Source organism: Phytophthora infestans, genomic scaffold, assembly GCF_000142945.1.
Source record: "Phytophthora infestans T30-4 supercont1.10 genomic scaffold, whole genome shotgun sequence".
In the NCBI taxonomy this organism is placed as follows: domain Eukaryota; phylum Oomycota; class Peronosporomycetes; order Peronosporales; family Peronosporaceae; genus Phytophthora; species Phytophthora infestans.
Window position 1 is genome coordinate 3,116,987 of NW_003303749.1, and position 24,787 is coordinate 3,141,773.

Genomic DNA, 24,787 nt, shown 5'->3' on the forward strand with positions numbered 1-24,787 from the left:
CGTTAGAAACAAAGCGCAAACTCATGGCCACCACCGTTCACGAGAGTCTCATGATGAGACAGAGAGCGTTGAACAGAGGACAACGTTGAAGTGGGTCATATCGCTAAGTCCGATTATCGTACCTAGCGCGCTGCCAGGTCTTCTGACCAGCCACAGTCGACAAAAAAAAAACCGCACGGAAGGAAGCTCAAGCATGGATCAGTCTTCCGCGCCCAGTCGAGGCGGCCGCAAGCGTCGCGGCGGTAAGCGCAAGCGCAGTACGAGTCGCCAAAGCGAGGACGAGGAGCGCAAGACGGAAGAGCCGCCGCCTAAGCAGGAGGAAGAAGAAGACAAACAGGAAGAGAAACAGGAAGAGAAACAGGAGGACAAGACGCCCCAGAAATGGAGCTGTCCGGCCTGTACGTTCCTTAACGAGGCATCGCGCTGCTTCTGCGAGATGTGCGAGACTGCAAACCCGTCGCCTTCTGTCTCTCGCGAACTCGGAGCTGCTTCTTCAGACTGGAGCTGTGCTGCCTGCACTATGGTGAACCCTGCGGCAATGCGCGTGTGCGGCGTTTGTGGAACGTTGAACCCGCGGCCACCTCTATCTGGTCTAAGTATCCGCCTATCGGACGCGCTGGGAGGTGGCGAAGATGAGTCGTTCTCGTCTTCCAGTGAGGACAGCGACGACAGTGACAGTGACGACGAAGAGGAGGACACATGGGCCTGTACGAGCTGTGATACGGTGCTGATTGGACGCATGTGTACGAACTGCTTCACGCAGCGTCCGAAAGCTGCGCGGATGGCGGCAGCTGACAAGAGCAAAAAACAGGCGAAGAATCGGAAGCGACGGAAGCATGAGAAGCTGCAGGAGAGAGCCAAACTGGCCTATGGTGTGTCGATCTATGAGCTCAAGAAGCTACTTCTGGAGCCCACAGGCAGTCGCTTGGTCGACACGTTGCAGACACTGACACACACGCTGGCGATGATGGACGCGTCGGCGGATAACGAGTGGGCCGACGGGCCGTCGTTCCTGACTCGTGGCTTTGGTGGTGGACGATCGTCTGAAACAGCAAAAGACCCAGAACTACTGACCGTGCTAGCAGATCTTTTTCGTGGACAGGAGCGGACGTATCCAGTGGAAGTTCGGCTTTTGGCAGTGCAGTCTATTAACTATTTGATGAAGATGGACCGACACACGTTTGCTCGAGCGAAGATGGTGGAGGTTGTGGGTCTGTACATCTCGGAGCTCTTAGCTTGGAAGAACAAGAACAGCACAGATACCCAGAACCTTAAAAGCTCGCAGATGATCGTGGAAGAGTGCTTAAGTGGGTTATCGAGTGTGTGCAGCACAGAGTCGTTCGCTCTCCGTGAACTGCTGGCACGTGAAAAGTTTTTCGGGTATCTGGACTTTCTGCTAAGTCTTGTCGATGGGGATGAGAAAGACGGCGGCTTCCATCCGAGTATTGTAATGACAGCGCTTGGGATTCTACAGAAATGCTGCATGAAGTTGCGATGGAGTGGGGAGTCCAGTCAAAAACACCGTTTGAATGACATGAAGAAGCCATCTCCTAAGAAAATTATCCAGGGTGGGGAGCTTACGGTGGAACTAGCATCCAAGTTGATTGGATTTTTGCGTCATGCTTTGGAGCACAAACACGTTCCTCTGCACGTCAAGGCAGCGAAGTGCTTGTTGTTAGTATTCCACCGCATTCCTCATGGCCAAGGTGGAGAGCTTGTGACACCTGAAGCTCTGCGCAAGTTCGTTGCAGTCGTAGTGAACACAGACGGCGCAGAATCGGACGAGTCGCGTCTTGCAATGGTCAATTTGTTGCTTCACTTATTCGACAACCGAGCGCAACTGGTCAATGTGTTTGTACGCGAGAAAATTTATACAGACTTGTTCAGTGGCGTGCTGCAACTACTACAGTCGGCGTCGACAGCTCTGCGGACAAACACGTTGAAGCTCACAGCAATGCTGACGCGAGTAGTATGCAGAAAGCATTCGTTGGGATCTTTTAGCTCGGCTCAAACTTCTCCGAAAGGTTCTGCGTCACGATCACCCAGGAACAGCCGCAATCGCCAACGCGTGAACTCGCTGCCGGACCCAGATGTGCTCTCTACACTACTACTCGACTTTATCCGGACCGATTCAATTCCTGCGGTGAATGTCCTGCTGAAGGACGGCGCAGACTTGAACTTCCCGAAACTCTATGATGTTCACGGACACGAGATTGATAAACCACTAAATGTTGCGGTGGAGTCTGCGTCGCTCGGAATGGTACGGCTACTTCTGAAGCGAGGCGCTGATGTTCATCAGGTAGGAATCGGCGGCACGGCACTCCACGTAGCAGCTAGAACCGGTCGCTGTGATGCTGCAGCATTCTTACTGCAATGTGGAGCTCGTATACAAGCTAAAGATCGAGAAAAGAAAAGCGTGATGGACGTGGTTATTGCAGCTGACAAGGCAGCGAGCGAGACTTGTGGAGTGGCATCCATTCCGTCTCCGATGACGAAGTTGCTGGAGCTTCATCAGCGAACAACAGGGATGCGAGAGTACGACAGCGATTTGTCAGAAGGCGACGAAATGATTGCTGGTAGGAGTCGAGCGTGGTTTTGCCCCTCAGATCACGATGATGAGTATGGAGATGATGACGAAATGGATGACGATTTGGAAGGTGAAGGAGGATACTTCATGGATTATGATGATGATGATGATGACGATGACGACGACGACGATGGTGAAGGATTAGGTGGTGGCGCTGGTCTTCGTGACGATATGGAGGATGAAGAAATACCCAGTGATGATGACATGGTCTACCTCGGCGGCGGCATGTCAAGCAAGTCGAGATCGACCAACAAGCGCCGCCTTGGGTCAGTCTCATCTGAATCCATGAGCACCGACGAGGCTCCTCAAAGCACAACTAGTGGCAGCAGTACGAACTCCACCAGACGGAGACGTGCATCGAGTGCGAGCGACAAAGGATGCTCAGATGAAGATACCGCGATGGAACAAAAGACTTTCAGTGCCACAGCTGACGAGATTTATGATTTTAGTCTCGCTATAACAGAATGCTTGCTGGCAGTTCTGCACGATATGGACGTCCAGAACGTGGAGCGCTCAGTTATCTCTACTGTGGCATGTGTATTGGAAATGGCGCCGTCACGGCTAATTCGTACGTTACAAGAGACAGACGTGGTGCTCATTTTGGACACAGTACACTTCTTACTTCAAGGCGAGAAACATCACCAGATTAGCTCGGATGCAGCAGCATCTCGGACAAGTGTCGTGGCGCCCGCATCTTCGGCAATAAGCCCTCAGACTGGGAACGCAGCAGCTCACAATCCTAACTTACCTTCCTTTATCTTAGCAGTCCGTATTTTGCAAGCGATGGTGAGGAAATCGTCCAAGGAATCGTCAATCTTCCATCAAATTGAAAGGAGAGGTATCAGTGAGCAGATCGAGCAGCTAAACGATGCGTCAGCGTGCTGGGTCAGTACTTCTCATGGAGGATCTTCTCCTAGCAGCCCTCGTGACACGATTTTCGGAAGAGGATTGGATTTGTTGAAGTCGCTCCGTGCAGATATGCTTCAAAGTGGAATGCTTCATCTTCACAAGCTTCGAAACCTTTCGAGGCGTTTAAAAGAGTTCTCTGATGAGTCCCCTTCGGGCGAAAAAGAACTCATTTTAGTCGACTTGGTGGAATTGTTTGAGGAGGCGAACTCTATCACGACGTATGAGTTCAAACAGTCGGAGTTGTTGCCTGCGGTTCTTCAGTACTTATCACCACAGGGTGTGCTGGATGAAGCCCGAGCTACGGCATTGATGCAGACCTTCGAGCGTTGCCCAGCTGCGCTGAAACATCTGATTCTCAGGTTGCAGAGTATCATTACGCAAGAGGAAGCGTTCCCGTTAGTTTCTTACAACACTGGCAAAGGACGAGAGCTTTATCCGCTTACTCGCCAATTAAGGATTGCGTTTATGCGGCCTGGAGACAGAGGTACTGGAGATAGAAGTGCTTCTAGTCGCCCTAAGGGGAAGTCTATCCAGTCTTCGCCTATGACGCACTTCCAGTCGTTTGAGAAAACGGTGTTTCGCTCCATGCCTGTGATAGATTCGGATCTGTCGCTACTGTACCTGAATCTGGTGGGGCGTTCCGTTCAAAAAGTGGCTGAAGGGAAGTGGAAGAAGTTCTTAGTTGTGGGGTATGATGATACACGGTCCTATCACCTGCTCAAGCCTATCGACGGTACAAATGATGACCTAGTAGAGATGGTGCTTCATGACTCACAGTGCAAGCTGATCAAAAGCATTGAAGTGTACGAAGGCATTACGTTAGATCTGGAGCTTTTCGGATCACGCGATGCAGCTGATAGTGGCGGCAATTCAGATAGCAAGAAGAAGCGAAAGATCAACAAGCGAAAACGGAAGGCATCCACGCTGAAGCAGCAGCTTGAGAGTGACGGAGCCTTACAAGTAGAGGTGAAAAATTCAGGTGTGCTGAAAATGAGAAGCCTACCGGGGGCCTGGTATGCGGCAGTGCTATTGGATGACTCAGGCGAGGTTCGGAAGTCGAGTGACGGGAAGAGTCCCACGCGTGAAGAGGTGCTAGCAGCTCAAGCCGTCCATTCGGTGAAATTGCTGACTGGTAACCGAGTTGTTCACAAGGTTCCAGCTGATTGCATTCGGCCGCGTGCGCTTCAGCCTCAAGTTGGCAGTGTAGTTGAGGTGGATGGGTCATTGGGAGAAGTCACGCGCGTCTACACTAACGACCGCTCGTCCAGTACTCCTGCAAACACCTTGCTGGATGTGAAAGTCAACTCCTATACGGAGAAAAAGCGTGTGAAGAAAGACCGTGTCCGATTCCCGCCACGAGATCTGTCCACGCTTAAAGAAGGTGATGAGAGCGATCGAATTGAGGCCATGAGCATTCGGCGATTGTTTCCTGCTCGGGATAGTTCGTTGCTGGCAGGTAGCGTTGGCGATCGTGTGTGGGTGTTACCTCCCACAGGTTCGTCTGTTAAGGATCTATGTGTGGCGGGAACGATCAAGAGCTTCCCTTCCGGTTTGGATTCGATTCGAGATTCGTCGACTGTCGTCGTGGAAATTGCGTTTGGATCAGATCAACCTTCTCTCGCTGTCAAGGTGAATCAAGACCGAGTATTAAATTTTGCCGTTGACGGAGGAGTTCTATCTGGTCGTGGGCCTTCTCGTCTATTGGCAGCACTGCAAATGGCATCGGACCGAGGTGGTTCAAGCAGGTTGTTTGGTGGTGGGCGTAGTGGCCAAGACAGTGCCATCCACCGGGCTTTCGAAAGAGTAGCTGGATCGCTGCAGCAGAGTCGACTCGGGGGCGGACTGGGATCTTCAGGCTCTGCAATGGATCAGATTCGAAGTTTGATATCGCGCGCATCTACTGCTGGTGGCGCTAACGCTCCCAGCGACATTGAAACTGCTGACCAAGCGTCCACTAGACTAAACTCTCCTCCAAATGAACTAGTTGGAAGTGAACTAGTTGGAAGTGAACTAGTTGGAAGTGAACTAGTTGGAAGTGAGGGGCAAACTGAAGAGGAAGCGTCAGCTTTGATATCTGCATCCTCAACGAATGCAAACACGTCCAGACAACGAAAGTCTTCTGACCGAGAAAAGCCAAGCGAAGAGAGTGTGGAAGCGTACGTTAAGAAGCCTCAGGGTACCAAGCCCAAGATGACTTGTTCGCTGTTGCCGAAGGTGACCGTGGTGGTGGGATTCCGCAAGTGTGACGTCAGTGCTCCATCACAGGATCGAATCGTGGTTTCGTCCGAATTCGGGTTGGAGCGTGTTGATAGAAACAAGGTGAGCAAGGATGCAGCAGCGTCGCTTCTGACTCAGTTCGACCCGTCCACCCAGCAATATGAACCAAAGATCGGTGCTCGCAAGGCATTGCTCGACGTCTTTCATACAAATAGTCAAGAATCGGTTTCTGCGGGCTCGCAGAAGAAGAAACGGAGGAAGTTGACAGCAGAAACTCAGCGCAAGGCTTCGGAAGCAGCAACTTGGGACGTGGAGAAATTTATTGCGTTTATGCAGGCAGTTCGGGATCCATCCAAGTACGGTAATCCTGGTTCAAGCGCCAAATATTGCGTTACATTCTCCAAGTTTGCCGACCCCAATACAGGTCGAAGGGTGCTGAAAGCTGATGGATTTATCTCGCTCATCGGGCATGAGTGCAAGGATGCGGTAAAGTCGAAGCAGTTACTGAAGTTTTTACGATCACGAGGATATTCGGAGAAGTCTCTGACGTCTGGTGGCTCTCGTAGCAGTAGTGGAGACGACGACGAGGTGAAGGACCCACTCAACGATGCTTCTAAGACCTCTCAAGCAAAGAATCCCGGCAAAAAGGCACTGCGACAGCCTGTGGTTCTCCGAGCTTTCCCTGCTGATCGGAATATACTGAAATGCGTGGAAGAGCTGCGCCAAGAACACCAAGCTAGATCCCGCACAAACACCAGTGATACCAGTTCTTTTGCGGCAGATAGTGCTCTGCCACCGTGGAAGCTGACGTACAAATTGTACTGCGATTTTCAAGTGGAATGGGAGGCACAGTCTCCCCCCGAAACAGTCGCTTCCGATGCACACAACTCGGGTGCTGTGTCGGTAGAACCTCTCGCAGTCTTGGAGTCTAAACCCCCTGCACGGCTATTGCTGCGTGGCATTGTGGAATTTGAAGAGATGAACGCAAGTAGTGCTGCAGAAGCGTCTCGATGGCTAAGTCGACTCACCGCCCCACAGACTGGCAGTGACAAGGTCGTTGTGTCTGACTCGGTGGCAAGTGCGGTGCGCTTGCTCCGCTATTTATTCCAATCTCGTGGGGATTCGGCGTCTCTGGATGAAGCACTGTGGACGAGCCCACGATTGTATAATAAGCTGGAGACGCAGATGCAAGATGTGCTCTCCATGTGTAGTGGTATTTATCCGCCATGGTGTGATGCATTAGTGACCCATTGCAAGTTCTTCTTCCCTCGTGAACTACGGGAAAAACTGCTCCGCGCGACATCATTCGGCTGCGCGCGCTCCTTGCACTGGCTCCGCAATCAGCTGAATATTGAGGAAAGCTCAGCCGACTCCATGTCATCGATGGTGGGAGGTGGCATCTACAACCAAACGATCTCAATTACTCCGATGCCGAAAGAACGCGTCAAGGTACATCGCAAAAATATCTTGCAATCCGCGGACGCCGTGATGAAAATGCACGTCAAGCGCAAAGCTATCCTGGATGTGATATTTGCTGGGGAGAAAGGCTATGGCTCTGGAGTTACGGCGGCGTTCTACTCAACGACTGCACACGCACTGCAAGCGATTACCGAGAACCAGAAGAGTAAGTACTGGATTCCTGGTGAGGACGACGAGGCTGAGGCTGGTAAAGCTGCAGCTCGACGAAAGGATGAAATGGACGTCACCGATGAAATTGCTGAAGATGCAGCTGTGATTCGGCACTCGAACGGTTTATTCCCATACCCTCATCGCATACCAAGCTCGAAGCTTGTCGAGCGTTTCCGCATGATGGGTAGATTAGCAGGCAAGGCTCTGATGGACGGGCGTCTGCTCCCGTTGCCGTTGTCGACGCATTTTATGAAGCTTGTGGTTGGCGAGAGTTTCGGATTGGAGAAACTGGGCGACATTTTCTTGAGTCACGGACGAGTTTTGTATTCAATGTATAAGGCTTCCAAGAAGCTGGCTGCAGGAGAGCAGAACGTCCAGATCGATCAGATGGACGTCCAGGATTGGCTGGAAGCCGTCGGCTTCACGCTCATCGACCCGTTTTCGCAGGAGCCTCTGGTTGTGGGAGGGGACGATATCGCCGTGACGGCTGACAACTTGCCGCTGTATGTACGAGCGGTGCTGGAGCTGTGGCTCGATTCCGGTATTCGTGCGCAGGTGCTGGCTTTCCGCGAAGGAATTAGTGAGGTGCTTTCTGTGGGGAAGCTGAGGCTGCTGTTTGTTCCCGAGTTGATATCACTGCTGTGTGGTGAGGAAGATATCAAGTGGGACGTGGAGTCTTTGGTCAAGGATACGAAGCTTGCGCATGGCTACACGAAGGACAGTCAACCCGTGCAGTTTTTCTTTGAAGCATTGGAGGAAATGTCTGCTGCCGAGCGCCGAGCATTTCTGCTGTACGCCACGGGATGTCCGAACCTTCCACCTGGAGGCTTTCAGGCACTCAAGCCACCCTTCGAGGTCGTGCGCCGAGTTGTCGATAATCTGGATGTGGATCGAGCTCTGCCATTTGCACGCACATGTACGAATACGCTACACTTGCCGGCCTACTCCACTAAGGATGTGCTTGTCAAGCAGCTGACCTTCGCTGTTGCCAATAGCCGCGGTGTCATTGATCGTGACTGATCTTTGCATGTTACAGTTTTGTTAATCAATAAACAAGGGAAGTATCAGATTTGGCGAACCGTCATTAAAAAAAATAATTGTCTGAACACCGACTTTAGTGATTCAGGACATGGTGACGAAGTGAAAACAAGATTACTGACCACTCTAGCGCCAATTTCGCAACGACATATTCTGAACGAGAAGAGGCTTTCGTGATATTGTTCCTACTTGGGCTTTTTGACACTAAGTGTCTTCGTTTTGGAGTCACTGGCAGTTGAAGACTTAGGGATAGTCGCCGTCTTCTTCTGGGTTTTACCAGCAGCTTTTTTTGGGCTTGATTTTCCTGCCTTTGAGCGGGGTTGCTCTGGTGCTGTTGCCACTGGTGTCACCGGCGCTGGCCGATGCTCGTTCTCCCAATCGATCAGAACTTGACGAATCTGGCGCATTTTAATGAAGCAGACAATGTTAATCGTTACTCCACACACCAGTGATTATACTTACTTCCGCTCTGGATTTGTCTATGTTGTTGGCTGCGTCCATTTCATCTTTGGCGAAATAGTAAGCGTTCTTGTTGTGCTGGTTCTTGAGACTCGGGTCCGCTCCGTTGTCCAGCAAAACAGGCAGACTCTTCTTCGCTTCGTGGAACACAGCAATCGCAACAGGAGTCCAGCCGCGACAGTCGCGAGAATTGACGTTAACTTTCCATACACGAACCAGCATTGCTGTCTTCGCTGCAGCTTCTTTCTGTGCCGATGACGCACTAGCAGCAGCCATCTCACGAGCTTGCACCTCAAGAGCTTTACCCTTGAATACTAACAAACTCACAATTTCCACATGATCGAACTGAGCTGCAAGTGCAAGTATGGTACTGCCTTTTTCGTCTCGAATATCTGCACTAGCTCGAGGACGTTCCCCAGTTTCTAAGGCTTCATCGGCGAGCTGCTCTAGTCGCTTGTCAAGGTCTTCAGCTTTACCTTCTCGTGCGATCTCTAGCAGCTCCGAGTGGATCTGCATTAGCGCAAACTGCTCACGCTCCACGTGATTGGTGATTCTCTCTTGCCACTTCGCTTCGATGATCTTCCCCCGTTCCTCAAGTAGCTTGTTAGTCCTTGAAAGGTCCCACTGCGCCAAGAGAGCTTGTGCCTCAGCGTTTTTGGCCACGTCGTAGGCTGTTTCTCCTTGCTTCGAGCGGAGTTGCGGATCGCCGCCACTTTCTAAGAGGAGCTGGATAGTGTCGAGATGTCCGTTATACGCCGCACGATACAGTGGCGATCGATTTTCGTCATTGCATTTGTTCGGGTCAGCTCCACGCTCAAGCAACAAGCTTACGATATCCTTGTGTCCTTGACAAGAGGCTTCTGACAAACCGGTGTGGCCATGACCATCCTCGCTTTCAATGTCATAGTTCTTGTCGAGACAGCTCACAACTGTATCCAGCTCGTTATCAGAAGCTGCCTCTACCAGCTCTATACTATTCCGCTTAGTTTCCTTCACGACACCAAGAAGTTTTGCAAAGTCAGCACTATCACTGGAACGGTCTGCCTTATCTTGTGTTGGCAAAAGCACGTGAATGACACACATCTCCTTCGCTGTCGCAGGTGGCGGCGTCTCCGCTTGGCAGAGTACCACGAGCTTAAAGTGATCGTTGATAATAAACTCCGATACATCAGGATCACCCTCATTCGACCGTAATAACTTGCTGATCACCTCCGGAGAGAACAATAGTTGTCGTGAAAATACTTCGCGCGGGAAGCTATCGGGGCTGAAGAACTGCTCCAACTCCAGCGTTACCAAGCTGTCGAAATTAACAATATGCAGCGACCCATTCTTCAAAGCGCCTACGAGATGTCGACGCAATGAATCAGGTGCCATGTCGGTCGGATTGGCCACCATATGCATTGTGCCACGCTGGTATTTGAGAAATCGCGTGGCTTGGTCACTGGGGTCCACTATTAACGGGAACTTCTCCGCCACATACACCGCTGTATCCATTGCATCCGTCAGCCCCTTGAGAGATACATGCATCGTCGATGTCTCGCCATTAGAATCGTCTCCTGCTAATGAAGTCATAGCAACAGAGCTATTAATATTTGTTGAAGTGAGACTGTAGCCATTTCTATTGTTGAAGTGAGATGTAGCCATGTTATGTCACTACCACGAGGGATGCCAGCTCCCTGTGTAATTCGATTGAAAGCATAACAAGGTGCAATGTCGTTCTTCGGGTACCGAAGCTCTTCCAGCCGAGCTTCGCAGCAGGAGACGCACTTGAGCGAGCTCGAGCGGCTGTAAGTGGTGCCTTTTCCCGTCTCCCCCGTCGCTCGCTCTCTATAACTGGCGGAACTCACGCTCTGAATGCTATTGTGGCCTGCAGGAGAGGACGTCAGCTGGCGAGTCTAGTTCGCGCAGGCGGTCGGGCCAAGAATCAGCAGCAAACAATTTTTGAGGTGCCTGTAGCCGACACTCCACGCGGTCCACTTGCGTTGCAGCTGTACGCACTGAAAACGATACTAAAACACTTGCAGTTTTGTACTAGAATTGACGAAATTCTCCTTCCTGCAGACAACTACCAACTGAATTCCCTGTCAAGGTTCCTCGACTCAAGGTGCGATATTTCAGCATTAGAGCAGTGATAAAATTTATATAACTGACCCTTTTTTTTTTGCCTTTAGGCATCGATTCCGGTGCAACATCGGTGGCTGGATGCTGCGGGCAATGTACAGGGCCATCCGGATCTAAGCAAATGGACGGCGCACTCGGATCTCGGACGCATTGTGACAGAAACTGTAACGGAATTGCGATTAGTGGCGAGTAGTGCGTCATCGAGCAAGCCGCCCGTGTCTTCTGCAACAAGTAGCTCGCCTGCGCCGGCTGCGTCGCTGTCTCCGTACCCAGGATCGAGATCCAGCTACACATCTCCAAGTCGACAGTCCTCACAGCCTCAAATTCAGCAACCGAAGCAGCAAGCGCCGGATACGAGCAAACTGCAGCGAACGCAAATGCCCGTGATCCCTGCGATCTTCCCGGAACTCGAAGAATTATCGTGAGTATTGAGCCTATTGCTTTTAAATTTTGATGGTATTGCTCATTTAAAGTGTGTGTAGCCTCTCACAGCTTGAAAAGCTGAGCTCGGACAAACGAGCATTGAAGAAGTTTGTGAAGGAATTAACTTCAGTTAAAGAGTTCACACAGTTGCGAGACGAGGTCTTGCATAGCAATATGGGCATCGCAAAGGCGACTCTCAGTTACGAGACCGAGCTGCGTGAGCTCCAAGAAGTGGTCGAAGCTCAACGTGTAGAGCTACGTGCAGCTCAACAAGCTTTGGCGGAGAAACAGGCGAGACAACAACGGATCGTTGCGGTACGTCTTCCACTCTATACGGTTGCCCACCACATGCTAATTGTGTGTTCATTGAGCAGCGTCATCGTCCAGATGCACTACTGGAGCAGCTCTCGGCAGCAACAAAAGATGTGGACAACGAGTCGGACGAGATTGCTACACAGTTCGCACATGGCGACATTGATGTGGCGCAGTTTATCTCCACATATCTGCCACAGCGTAATTTGTACCACGAACGCACGCTCAAACTCGCACGAGTGCATCAGCACTAGGCAGCGTTTTTTTGTGAGGAAAGGACAAAGGCGGCATGGGGATGAATCGATAGATACTTTGTTATGTTTAGTGCTTGCAGACCTGGTTGGTGTCTTCAGTTGCGGAATTTCCAGTCTTGGCGACACATGGGGCAGTGCTGGCGCATGGACTGCAACGACTCGAGCCACTTCATAAGGCAATGCATGTGGAAGGCGTGGTTGCACGCGCCCCACACAGGTGGACAACCGTCGCCCGGCATGGTGCAGTCTGGACAGCATGCCTCGAACGCATACCGGCAGATACCGCAGCACTCCTCGTCCACGCCCCACTTCCACGTCGCTACGCCATGCCATCGCTTGATCTTCACCTTCATGTTGCACGAAAGATGCTTGACAAAACTAGCAGTACTCAATTGACAAAATACGTATAGCATTAAAAGGTTCGGTGCCTTTATTTGTTTGTCGCCTTTTGATTTGTCAGTTGTGGATTGTGACACACACTTTCACAAACGTACACTTCCACGTGTGCCATTGTCAAAGTCAGCATGTCATCGCGGCTAGTGCTGCCTTTGCTAGCGCTCTTGAGCGTCCTATTAACAGGCTTATACGTAGCCGACGTGGTGTCTACCAAAACCTTTGAGTCCGCATGTGAGATGACGTGGTCGTGGCCTGTATATTCGCCTGTGACGTGGCGTTCGGTGCCCTCACACCCCAAGTATCAACTCTACCGCGTCGACATGAAGTTCGAGCGCGAGTTTCTCTCGGGCGTCCCCGTTCTCTTCGTCCCTGGTCACATGGGGAGCTACAAACAAGCACGTTCGCTGTCTCGTCATCTGTGGGACACGAATGAGACGCTCTTCGACTTGTTCGCGCTCGACTTGGCCGAAGAACCCACAGGTCTAAACGGGGACTTCATCACCGACCAGGCCACATACCTCAACGATGTGGTGCGAGCCATTCTAAGGGAATACAAGAGACAAAAGAAAAGCAACAAGCAGCTCGTCATCCCTCACAGTGTCGTCATTGTGGCTCATTCTATGGGTGGAATTGTGGCTCGCACTGCAGAGTTATTACCCAATTACAAGACGAGATCCATCCAGCATGTCGTGGGTCTGGGTGTGCCTTATGAGAAACCATCGTTCCCGTTTGATGCAGAGATGAACGCAGTCTATGACAGGATCCACGCGACGAAGGGTAAAGACGACCAAGTGGTGTATGTATCCATCGCAGGAGGACACAAGGATACGCTCGTACAGACTTCGCTGACAAGTATCGATACATTGGCGAACTCCTCACAAGCTTTTGTGGCCCTAGCCTCTGCAATGCCGACGGTGCAGACACCTGTGGACCATTTCTGCTTGCTGTGGTGTCATCAGTTGTTGAAGGTTGTGGCAGAGAGTTTGTACAAGTCTGTGGATCTAGAGACAAGAGAACTCGTGAGTGACCCTACTATGCGACTGACAATTGCAAAAGAAGTGTTGTTTGGTGGTGCGATGGGTGCAGATGGTGTCGAGCTTAAGACGGACGCGAGCGTACTGCTACACCGTAGCTACGTGCAAGATGGCTACCATTCTGATGAATATGCTGGCTATGCGCTGTTGCTCCCGTACTTCTTGACGAATCTTTTACGCACGAGGTTTATGACGGTGGTCGTCATCATGTACGCGTTGGCTCTGCAGATTTTCTACGCTCAAGTATCTCAGTGGCAGACTCGCTTCAGCCTTCAGTCAACGCCATCGCCTCAGGATCTCAGCCAGGAGAATTTTCCTTCTTTTACGTCGATGCTGAGCCCTGCAGCACATGCTCCTGCGTTTCTAAAGAACGTCGCGAATGCTCTGCAAGGAAGATCTAACCTTGGCACGAGTACAACGGTGGGCATTGCAGTACTCACTGCTGCTGCTGGTTACTTTGGCTACAGCAAGCTGCTGTCTAATGGAGACAACACTGACAGCTTAGCTGCTTCGACTGCGATGGCTGCTGAGATAATCATTCTCTACGTCTACGCACTGGGCCTGTTGTACGCTCTCACGAAGGTCTTCTCGCTGCTGCAGCGCTTTGTCGTCTCACCTGTCGTGTCACTTCTGGGCAACATCACCGACCGACTCAAGCTTCGCCGTTGGATGATTATCGCCACCTTTCACATGGGTGTACAGCTGCTGGGACAAATCAAGAGCCTATCCTCGGACTCCTCCAAATTATTGGGACTGCTGGTGCTGGGATCGTTCGTCGTCTTCGCTATTTACTTGCTCGCTCTGAGTGGAAACAACGTTGGCACTTTGGACCAGCAACGCATGCAACGATCGCTGTTCGCTGTGCTGTTCCTGTCTGTTTTCCCGTGGGTAGGCAAAGTGGCGTACTTCGCTGGCATTGTACGACACGCACCGTCCGAGCTATCGAATGATCTGCTGATGGAAGGTGGGTCTTACGTCGTGGTGTTGAGTGCGTTCACGTATCTCATCAGTCTTTCGCTTGACTGCATGCTTCCGCTGCCTCCAACTGCTTTCTTTGGAGCTTCATCAGGACAAGATGCTGCCTCAGTGTACGGGAAATCCTCCAATAATTCGGTCAAGATTACGGCGGAGAACTGCCCCAAATGCATTTTCGAGGACGGAGGCCCTGGATCGGTGCTTGTTGAGTACAGTGATGGAACTACTCGTCGTGTTGTGACGGGCAAAACTGGTGAAGTGGTGTACGTAGGCCCCACATTCCGGGTCGTGTCTTGTGACTGCGTGTATCGCTTTACGAACACGCGGGATTTCTGTGACTTTTGCATTCGATCGTGCCGATTATGCGGAGGTGGAAGTGGGAACTACCAAGAAGCAGCCAAGTACAAGGACTTTTTAGACGAGAGTAAGGTGGATTTGGCGATGCACGCTCTGGTGCCCACGACTTTCCAGATTTGCGCCGTGATTCAAGCAACCTACGGCTTCTACCGAGCGCACATGTCGTTCTACCTCACACCTGTGTGTGTTCTAGCGTTAATTATCTACCACGTCGTGCTTCGCCATCCCATTGAAGCTCGACGCATCAAGAACAAACAACGCAAGAAAACGACAAAGAAGAAAAAACCCTCCAACAAGGCCAAGAGCAAGACCACTACAACGACTACAACAGCCACCGAGACGAACGTTACCTCTCGCAACAAGAAGAAAAAGAAGCGCAAATCGGCAACGTCCTCTGCTTCACCGCTGATAGAAGAGGTGTCCGCCTCGTCCTAGACCGTCGTCAGTCTTTTATCCTTGTAGATAGACACGACTTCGTACACTTTTACTTTTTCTTCTTAGCCTTGACGTCCTTGCCGTATGTCACAGTGCAGTACTTGGCGTTAATTCGGTACTTCGTGGCCAAGTACTCCAACACTTCGTTGACCATGTGTCCATGGATCTGGATCTCCTCGCCCTTACTTTTATCCTCCGACGGCAACACCGCAGCACTACATCCCCACTTCTTCTGTGCTTCCTTGGCAAACGCTTCGCCATCGATGCCGAATTGCTGGTAGAACGCAATGTACGTGACTGTCGTGTTGTTTCTGCGCTTCAGCTTCGCAGCGTGGATCGTAATCGGCTTCAGGTTGCCACCATGGAACTTGGCAGCATGCGTCGGGAAGAGCTTAATTCGGTGGTAATGAGTACACTTGGACAGCAACAGGTTTAGTATTTCTGGTCGAGTGAGACGCTCCGGATAGCCACCGGCAGGTTCTTTCTTGCCGTAAAGCGCGTCTGTGAGTGAGCCGTTCAGTCGCACAAATTTCTTGTCGGTAGCATCTACCAGCCCTTGACTTTCAACGTATTGAGTCACCAAGTCACGGATCTCAGCAGCTGACCAGTATTTCTGTAGTGGTTGGCCAGCAGAAGCATTCGGTAACACTAACGGGAGAAGAGTCTTGAGAGCTGGAGACAGACCGATGCACTCCTCCACTTCTGGCGCGTATTGACCGGGAACAAAAGCAGGTAGTCCAGCAGCTTTATTGGCAGCGGCTTGTTCGTCTTGTTGAGCTTCTTCGTCAGTCTGGTACGGCTCGTGTGACAGCACGTCCCTGTTCAAATAGCCAATATAAATACAGTCAATGACTTCGTTAAGAGAGGAAAAATAACAATGACACGTACGGATGGCGTCTGGCGATTTCAGTGATCGATTGCACGCCGTCGTTATCAGTAACCGCCAGCAATCCATGCGCCGCCATGACCTTCAGGAACACTGACAGCTTCTTAAAGGAGCTATGCTTGATATTCAGCGACACGCCAGCACGACGACAAGGCAGCAGCACTTGGGCATGGAACGAGCTGGCCAGTATCGGCAGCTCCTTGTCTCGAATCTTCCCCGTCCTAAGAGCTTGTAGCAGCGCTGCTACGTAATAACTGTCCATCTGTTGCTTGGTCACTTGTTCTTCCTCTTTCTCCTCCTTTTCCTCTTCCAGTGTCACTCCTTCCAGCGTCACACCAGCATCTTCGTCATCTCCTTCAATAGGCACTACCATTTCACCCAGAAATCCTTCGTTAGGCAGCGTCTGAGGCCCCATCTGCCACAACGAGTCCCCCACAACATGCCAGAGTTTCAATGCTCGTCCCTTTTTGCCGCTACGTTCCACTTCGGCCGCATCTACGAGCATCTCGCCCACTCCGATTGCACACGGATTTCCTCGAGCATACACAGCTCGGAGTTCGCCCTTACGGAGCGATTGTAGCTGCTCCTCAGACGTAAATACGACACCAGGTAGCATCACATCGGCGCCTCGCAATACGAACTCACTAACGGGCGCGTGCACCACTAGAGGCGGTAGCAGCGCTGGGAAACGCCAGAGTGCGTACACACTGAAGCACAAATCGCCTTTACCGGACGTGTCGAAGATCAGCGGCTCTTTGGTCTCCTCTGAGGCGTATACGACGACTCGAGAAGGAGCCTGGAAGCTCATTTTCTTCACGGAAGCCTTGGAGGCCAGCAGCTGCTTGAGATTGACATCATCCGGACCGTCACATGTTCCCTTAAAGCAGACAGCCACGTCGCGGCGGAGCTTCTTGGCGTCCTTGTTCTTGAGCAGCACGTTGCCGCTCACCTTGGCAGGCTTGGCAAACATGATGGATACACTTTTTTGGTGTTTGGCTACTGGTACGAGGAATTAATCTGTAAAATTATGATTGGTTAGAAATCGGAAAAATGAGAAGTAGATTTACTACCGGAAAAAGTCACTTCAACTTCAAATTTACTTATTACTTTTGGAATTTTAAATAAGCGACGCTTCTTCTAAATGATGACGATTGACGAGCGAGGAGAGCCCCAGCCACTCTCTAAGGTCACATTGGCGGTGCTCTCGATGTCGTCGAGATCAAGCTCCAAGTTCTCGTCAATGCTGGTCACATCCGAGACATTCATACCAGTCGTCTCGCCAGACTCCATATCTTCCCAATTGCCACTAACACCGTACTCTTCAAACCCATCCGTCTCCGCTAGAGACGGATGAGACGCAGCATTATGTGAGCGCAACTTCCCAGTGAAGACGCTCTCCTCCATAATAGAAAACCATTTCTTGGTTCTTCGGAATCGGCGCTTGTGTCTGCGTTCCTGGTTACCAAAACCGCGACCGAGTTTCCGACAAGCACAGGCACAGGCAGGAATCTCGGTAATAGCGCGATGACACGCAGTCGTCGAGCTTCGCTTCTTTACAGCAGGAGGAGAGAAACATCGCGTCGCCATAGGAGAATCTGTAGCTCGACGTCGATGCTTGTTCCGACGACCAGGCATTTCGTCAGAGAAGGTGGCGCTAAAAGGACTTGACGGTGTAAATAGAGTGCCGTCGGGTGTGGCAGGTGCGTACAATTCCAACACATCCGAATCAAAATAAAAGAGCTCGGATGTCTTTCGGAACGACTCAAGATGCCGCGAATGGTGCAGGAAACCGGCACTCATCAGCGAGTTCCCCATCCGATAAGCCTCCGCCGCGGAGTCCACATAGCCAACCTCAAGCATACGCTGCATAAGAACTTGACCGTTCACCATAGACGGCGCCTCGCAACGCTCTAGTGCTGTAGCAAGACCCAACGCGGTGTGAGCACTGACCTCTTGTTGAAGCGTTTCTAGCGCCGTGAGGATGTAGGTCGCAGACGGTCGACGCTCTGGTTGCTGGTGCCACGCATCTGTAAACAATCTCCGCAATTCAGGGTGTAGCGATGAACTGAGTGGAGGTCGTTCGCCATTAAGAACGCTGTCGAAAACTTGGAGATGACTTCGAGTTGCCTCCGGGTACTTGGGTACAAGAGGATTCGCAATATCCCACAACGTGATCGCGAGCGAGTAGACATCAGCAGCCTCGCCGTAAACAGCCGTACCAGCCTTGCCTTCAATCAGCTCTGGAGCCATATAGTCTGCTGTACCACGGACAGTCATCGCACTGCGTCCGCGGTCACGCATTGAAGGCCGCAGTGACACAGGAGGAGACACAAACGGTGTCGAGGTGGTCGGAGTCTGCATCCCCATATAAGACTCTCCGAAGAACACGGTGGCTGACGTTGACGCAGTAGCACCTGTCGTATCAGTTACAGCCTTCAGTTTGTCGTCCTTTTGCATTGTCGGAACGCTGCGTGATTCTCCAAAGTCCGTCAGTTTACAGGTACCAAAGTCGTCAACCAGGAAGTTCGATGGCTTAAGATCTCGATGTAGGAAAGCTGGTGTGAAGCTGTGCATATACACGACAGCGCGTGTAGCGTCTATCATGAAGTTGAGGTCAATCAGGAGTTGTTGACGCTCTTGTAGTCGGCTCGGAAGACTGATATCTTGTCCAGCCTCGTGTTCATGATTTTGCTGATATAGTAACCTCAATCTAGCACTGGTGCGTGTGACGTCTTCGAGCGAAGCTTGGCACAATTCCGAGACTAAACATACCGTGGGTGGACTCACACACATGCCGTAGAATCGGACGACATTGGGGTGGTGAAAAGCACCGCACAGTGCTGCCTCGTGTGAGAATTCGGCCACAACCTCTTCCGTTAGTACACGCGGCGTGTACACTTTGACTGCAACTGGAACCTTGGAGTGTAACATGCCTTGGAACACTACTGCACTCGCACCAGCACCGATCTTTCGTTGCAATGCAAGATACGCAAAATCAATTATCTGCTTCCGGTGCATTTCAATGAGAACATGAAGTCCTCGAGATGATACGCGTTCGTGGAGGTAATGATACTTTTGTCGAAATAGCGATTGGAGATGTACTGCACGTCGTCCAAGACCCCTCCAGTGATCAGTATCGGCCTTGAGTACTCGCCATATCACCACAGGCACTAAAGACCCCCAGAAAACACACACTAGGGTCACTGTGAATGCGGCGTCTCTGAAGTTATGACCGAGATACAACAACTCCCCGTACGTCAACCTCAACACATAGTAAATCACCACGAACGCCGCATACTCGCGCATTGTCTTCTGACTTGCTCTCTCTGACGGCCTCAAGCATATCCATCCCAGCACAAACAATGGAAAGGCTCCAGTTGCTATTGTCACATAATGTGCTGTCCTCGCGTCCGCTACTTTGCTCACTGACCATACTAGCGGGATATTATAAGTTGCAAGTAATAACGAAAGCAATGACGCTCGCACTAATGCTCTCAATGTCACCGCTCGCTGTTGTAGATACAGCACTGGTAATGCAATCACAAAGAGCCGTCCACTGTAATAAACTTCGGATCTCACGAGTCCAGAGTCCCCCAATTCCGGTCCCAGTACCAGCATCAACGTGATGCAAATGGTGTATGCTAAGGATACTACAGTAAGTAGCCACAGCAGAGGTTGAAAAGCTGGTAGAAGCACTCTACGTGCTGCTCTTGTGTCTCCTCGTAATGCTCCAGATCGATAATATCGCATGTAGACGACGAGCCATATACAGAGCACGAAGATGACACCATAGCCCAGTGCCATGGTCCCCAGCAGCAGCCGGACACGCAGCATGACCGACTCCATGCGTCGACGTCGTCGAAATTGGCCGAAAGCGTGGAGAATTCAGGTTCTATCGACTTGTGAATTTAGGTGGAGGTGGATATATCGCTTAGAACGAGGAGATCTGAGCTCAAGACGCCGGTGCGACGCTGGCCTGTCCTCGCGACTTTTCTTCTCCGCAGTCCTCTTTCTTCCAGTTGCACTGCGCTCTCTTGCAGAACGTCGGTTCATGCGAATGCAGACAAGCCCCACGCTCATGCTGGACTCAACTGCCATGATAACCGTTCTGTTTTTTTTTTTCATCTTTACTTCTAAGAACTGCATTAACCAATCCGAAACCTCAAAACAAATTAGATTCAGTAGCAAGAGCTGCTTTTTAAGACGTTTGATTGGTTATAATTAACGTAAACTTATTTGATTGGCAGGTAAGTCGAAGTTGAAGAACTGGCTGAACTTATTCTGTTGCTCATAGTAATGGTTCGACTCCGTTCCAGTCCACCGCCGCTCGAGGCCACTTGGTACGAATTACGAGATCAAGCGGCGGGATGAGGTCGTTGTGGCTTGCTATTGCGCTGTTCTCGGCCAGTGCAAACGTGTCGACCGTTAGACGGATCTCCTCGTCCTGGTTAGAGAGCCCGTCGTAGTACAGCAACTCGACGCTCGATCGGGTGTCCAATGCGCGATCCTCCAATGATCGTGGGTCGGCAGTAAACAGAACCGAGTAGTGCGACTCGCTACAGACGACCCAGATGTTCACACGAGGCTGTTTGAGGTAAGACCCCACAACCAGGTTCTGGTACGCCTCAAACAGTGATAAGAAGCCGATGACACATTGAGAACTAATACCGTGAAGCACCAGTGTGTCTGTATCTGGTCCACTTGTGCCTTCGAGAACCTGCTCTCCGTCGAATACGTTGCTGCGTGCATAACCGCACAGCAAAAGGTTGACGATCTCTTGTGTGCAGTAGTCGTGAGCTCCAATCAATTGGCCGCCTGAATCACCTGCGAGTTGGTCCATTTCGCTTTTTATGGTATCGACGCCTTTAGTGAGTAGAACAGAGAACACAAACTGTACTAGACCGGAGCCTTTGGAGTCCATGAACTGTGGTAAGTACGTCGTGAGGATCTGTCGGGTTTGCTCTTCAGTCGTGGCAACGTGTAGGTTTAAGCCGGCCATGAATTTGCGTTGTCCAGCTTTGCTATTGTCTTTTAAGGCGAGGACACACTCGGAAACCCTGGAAGCTTGAGCTGCTTGCCAGAGGATGTGGGCTAATGCTTGAACTAACGCGCGCTCTTGGTGTGGGACGTCTGGCTGCAAAACAATAAAATGAGTCTTGAAAACTGGCCAGTTTCAGTAGAAGACAATGTACTTACGTTCTTCCAGACATGAGGAGCATGTTGCAGTAAGAAGCGCAATACGTAGCCTTGGACCACAGCCAAGATACCGCATGGTCCACCCTGATGCTGAACTAAGCCATACTGGAGATCTTGCACTGTCGTAAACACGAAGCCCTGTGGAGATTCGTCAGCACTAAAGAAATCGCGCAACGATACCAGCATTACAACGCACCTGCTCTTCCCAGTGACTGCTGAATGTCTTCTTGTTTGTACCAAAGAGAAGTTGCTGTACTGCTGCAACATCTGAAGCAGTCGGAGTTCGCGTCGCGCCACCAGAAAATGGAGACCTAAAGCTGCAGTTTGTCCGACTTGGTTGAGCTCTACCAGTTGTTGGTTGATCAAGCAGCATCCCCATATCTTCGCAATCTTCCATCTCCAGAGTCTCCAACATGGCTCGAGGGATTTGATCAACAGGAGGTGGAGTTCGACAAGAAACAGCAAAAGCTGTCGATTCTTCCAAAGGTTTTGATGTCGAAGAATCTGCTTTGGGAGATGGATTACCCTGCTTTATCTTACCATTATTCTCCGGTGCGTCATTTTCATTATCGATAGCCTTTTCACTTGTTGAGTTACTCAATTCCCTCTCGTCCGGATCGCTCTTGTTACTGGAGCGCTTACGACGAGGTGACGCTTTTTTCTTCGCAGCAGCCTGTTCCTCTTTAAGTATTTTGTACTTGAGATAGCAATGCTTCTTTGTCTTCCCGTCCCCTACAAGCACCGCGATTGCCTTCCATCGTGCATTCTTCTCCTCCACGGCGCTCGTTTTCTTGATTGCTGACTTCAACGCACTAACGTCTTCCTTCGTCCACTCAACACCAGACTCAGCCTCGTCGTCCTTAGCTGATTTTGATCGTTGTCGACTGCTGGACGTTTGATCTCCAACACTGCTGACCAAGTACTCCAACAGACTCATACCGTCCTTCGCAGCCTTCGTTTTGGCCTTCATGTCGTTCGAGAACCGCTCGCTTGCAACTGCTGACCCGTCAGCAGCAGAAGATTTATCCATGAACGCATCCAACGCTCGCGGGCAGTTCCAACTCTTCAAACAATCCATCACCACCAGCTCAGCTTGACGCGTGATATCAGCAGCCGCGTCTTCCATTTCAACACTGCTTCTGAGCATCTTTAGCCGTGCACGGTAAGCTTCGCAATGGCAACAGTACCAGTGATCAAAGGTGCACGCGTGAGCTCAGAACTGCCTGCTCGATCGCGTTTCTTTTCCCCATGCAGCTTGTTCTCGACTATTTTTGCGAGAGAAATCTGCACATCAACACGCAAAAGACATGAGATCGTACAGATAACAAGACGCTCCGATCTCGAAACATCTCGCGGTTACAAGCACAAACTTCATTAGAATATCGCCAACATCCTTTTCTTTCTCCGACGACACTTTCGTCACGCTCATCGAACCTCCTTCTTCTAATATATACGAGCCTGTTACTTCATGCTGTCAAAGGAATCCGTCCACTTTACGCGAATCTAAGCGAACGTCATTCAGCACATACTCACATTATAATGAGCACATACACTTGGGCATTTAATACGAAACCTACCGCGTTACCACCGTAGAGTTAAGCACAAAGTGCAAAGGCGTCGTGACAGCGTCATTGAAGAGCAATATGCGACGCCTTATCGAATGCTCATGACGCTCGACAGCGACGAACTGGTCAGCTCAGCGGTGGCCGAGCCAGCCTTCCGTGCCTTTCGGTTGGGGCCGAATACCTTCCAAAAACGCAGTGTTTCATCGGCAGCGCCGGAAACAACCGTCTCACCATCAGGCGACGCTGCCAAGTGCAGCACACGAGAAGTGTGGCCTGTGAGCTCCTTCACCTTGGTCATGCTCGGGTATTTCCACAAACACAGTTCATTCTGCGAGTATCCGTGCGACGATAGTAGCTCCTTTTCTGTGGCAGACCACAACAGCGAGCACACCTGCGAGCCTGTATCCACCGAGTTCAGCAAGGCTCCGTTCGTCGTATTCCAAAACTTGATCGTGCGATCAGCAGTACCGCCACCAGTAGCGAGCAAGTTACGCTCCCAAGGGCACCACGCGATCGCCTTCACTGCCGCCGTGTGCTGCTCCAGTCGGTGTGTGGGCGCTTGCATACTGCGACTCGTCCCAATACTTCCAGCCTTCCACAGACATAGTGCGTTGTCATTACCTCCAGACGCCAGCGTTGTGCCGTCAGGAGACCACTGCAGTCCGCACACTTCCTGTTCATGACTCGTCAGTGTCGACAGCTGATGCTGCCGTGCACGAACGTCGTGGTGGATGATCGTACTGTCGCGAGATCCCGAGGACAAGACGTAGCTGTTCCAAGCCAGCGCACCTACACGCGACGAATGGCCGTTCATCGTTCGCACTTGACGTGACGCAGCGACATCCCACAGCTGAACCACAGACTCACTTGTTCCAATAGCCAAATGTGCCGAGCCACCAGCTGCGTCACTCCACTGTACCGAGCTCACATACTCGTCTCCATCCAGACCCATGAGCTCACTAATTTCACCCGAAGCAGCGTTCCAGAGGTACACACACTGTCCTAGTGCCACTGCGAGGATATTGTTGGCTCCCCCAGGACAGCAAATTGAGGTAGTAGTCGTTCATTAACTCGGGGGGCATCCAGCACTTTGATCGGCGCCGAGGGGACGTGGCGGTTCAGCTTCTTCGCGGCAGCCGCGGGCACCACACTCACCTTGTTGTGAGAGAATCTGGCTTGCAGCGTGGACTTAAATGAGTCCGGAGGGGCTACTGCCGGTTTGGCCTTTGTGAATTTCAAAATTTTGTGTTTTGAGTCGTCTTCTTTGCCCAGTAGTGCGCTGGCCAGTCGCTTCTTGTAGATCTGCTTCTCCTCATCTTCAGCGGCGTTGAATCCTCCTCCTGACTGACTGGGACTGTTCTTGTTTCTGTTTGAGGCTGCCTCAATGGCTGCCACTGTGTCGGGCGAGTTGCATTGTACCAGTTCCAAATTCATGGCGCTGCGCGTCGGGATGAAGCGGTCCGACGCCTACAAGCACAGAAGTTAAGGATATTAGCCTTTGCTATAGCTTGAGAGGGCACAACGATAATACTACTGACGCTCTTGCTGCTGGCGCTGCAGGTGGAGCCACTGCTGGGATCGGTCCTGCTTTTCTTGGCGCTCGAGACGCCGTTCTTGTGACTGCTCGACGGCTTGAGAAGATCTGATTCGGACGCGTTGTGGGAGCGCTTGCGCGAGATTCCGCGACTTGATGGAGGGCTCATCAGCACGGACGACGACGACGCGCGCTCAAGGCGCCGTACTTCCGCGCTCGGACTCGCCATGCTACACTTTGACAGCCAGGAAACGATATAGAAATATTTGCGAGCACGTTGCCTTCTATAGAAAGTTTCCACTCACTAACTTAACTGCTAATAAACCGAGGTTATTTCGACAAAACATTTTTTAAAAGGTACTTAAAGAAAATGCCCCATCAGGTCAATAATTACAATATGTTCTTATTTACTAAGCATTTTTGAAACTTTGAATTCAGAGCGCGTCCTTTTTTGCGCATC

General features: G+C 51.2%; 8 protein-coding genes across 8 annotated transcripts; 3 read left to right on the forward strand and 5 right to left on the reverse strand.

Moving 5' to 3' along the window:
* Window positions 1–193: 193 nt before the first annotated feature.
* On the forward strand, window positions 194–8,362 carry PITG_07230 (HECT E3 ubiquitin ligase, putative; the record flags this gene model as incomplete). Its single annotated transcript, XM_002905122.1, has 2 exons — window positions 194–3,155; window positions 3,672–8,362. 2 exons carry the CDS (start codon window positions 194–196, stop codon window positions 8,360–8,362), a joined length of 7,653 nt encoding a protein of 2,550 aa, XP_002905168.1.
* Window positions 8,363–8,565: 203 nt separating this feature from the next.
* Window positions 8,566–10,366, reverse strand: PITG_07231 (uncharacterized protein; the record flags this gene model as incomplete). Its single annotated transcript, XM_002905123.1, has 3 exons — window positions 8,566–8,778; window positions 8,843–9,829; window positions 9,908–10,366. The coding sequence occupies 3 exons, from the start codon at window positions 10,364–10,366 to the stop codon at window positions 8,566–8,568; spliced, it is 1,659 nt and encodes a 552-aa protein (XP_002905169.1).
* Window positions 10,367–10,549: 183 nt separating this feature from the next.
* PITG_07232 (uncharacterized protein) lies at window positions 10,550–11,949 on the forward strand (the record flags this gene model as incomplete). The annotated part of the gene is made up of 6 exons (XM_002905124.1): window positions 10,550–10,626; window positions 10,713–10,829; window positions 10,901–10,943; window positions 11,011–11,381; window positions 11,443–11,698; window positions 11,758–11,949. 6 exons carry the CDS (start codon window positions 10,550–10,552, stop codon window positions 11,947–11,949), a joined length of 1,056 nt encoding a protein of 351 aa, XP_002905170.1.
* Window positions 11,950–12,473: 524 nt separating this feature from the next.
* PITG_07233 (GPI inositol-deacylase, putative) lies at window positions 12,474–15,146 on the forward strand (the record flags this gene model as incomplete). The annotated part of the gene is made up of 3 exons (XM_002905125.1): window positions 12,474–13,403; window positions 13,449–13,799; window positions 13,911–15,146. 3 exons carry the CDS (start codon window positions 12,474–12,476, stop codon window positions 15,144–15,146), a joined length of 2,517 nt encoding a protein of 838 aa, XP_002905171.1.
* A 49-nt stretch (window positions 15,147–15,195) lies between these two features.
* Window positions 15,196–17,002, reverse strand: PITG_07234 (ligatin, putative; the record flags this gene model as incomplete). The annotated part of the gene is made up of 2 exons (XM_002905126.1): window positions 15,196–15,964; window positions 16,035–17,002. The coding sequence occupies 2 exons, from the start codon at window positions 17,000–17,002 to the stop codon at window positions 15,196–15,198; spliced, it is 1,737 nt and encodes a 578-aa protein (XP_002905172.1).
* A 167-nt stretch (window positions 17,003–17,169) lies between these two features.
* Window positions 17,170–20,029, reverse strand: PITG_07235 (protein kinase; the record flags this gene model as incomplete). Its single annotated transcript, XM_002905127.1, has 1 exon — window positions 17,170–20,029. The coding sequence occupies one exon, from the start codon at window positions 19,876–19,878 to the stop codon at window positions 17,170–17,172; it is 2,709 nt and encodes a 902-aa protein (XP_002905173.1).
* A 291-nt stretch (window positions 20,030–20,320) lies between these two features.
* PITG_07236 (uncharacterized protein) lies at window positions 20,321–22,354 on the reverse strand (the record flags this gene model as incomplete). The annotated part of the gene is made up of 5 exons (XM_002905128.1): window positions 20,321–21,166; window positions 21,229–21,366; window positions 21,425–21,625; window positions 21,689–21,732; window positions 21,871–22,354. 5 exons carry the CDS (start codon window positions 22,352–22,354, stop codon window positions 20,321–20,323), a joined length of 1,713 nt encoding a protein of 570 aa, XP_002905174.1.
* A 527-nt stretch (window positions 22,355–22,881) lies between these two features.
* PITG_07237 (cell division cycle protein 20) lies at window positions 22,882–24,556 on the reverse strand (the record flags this gene model as incomplete). The annotated part of the gene is made up of 4 exons (XM_002905129.1): window positions 22,882–23,790; window positions 23,883–24,260; window positions 24,332–24,392; window positions 24,447–24,556. The coding sequence occupies 4 exons, from the start codon at window positions 24,554–24,556 to the stop codon at window positions 22,882–22,884; spliced, it is 1,458 nt and encodes a 485-aa protein (XP_002905175.1).
* Between the last annotated feature and the right edge of the window lie 231 nt (window positions 24,557–24,787).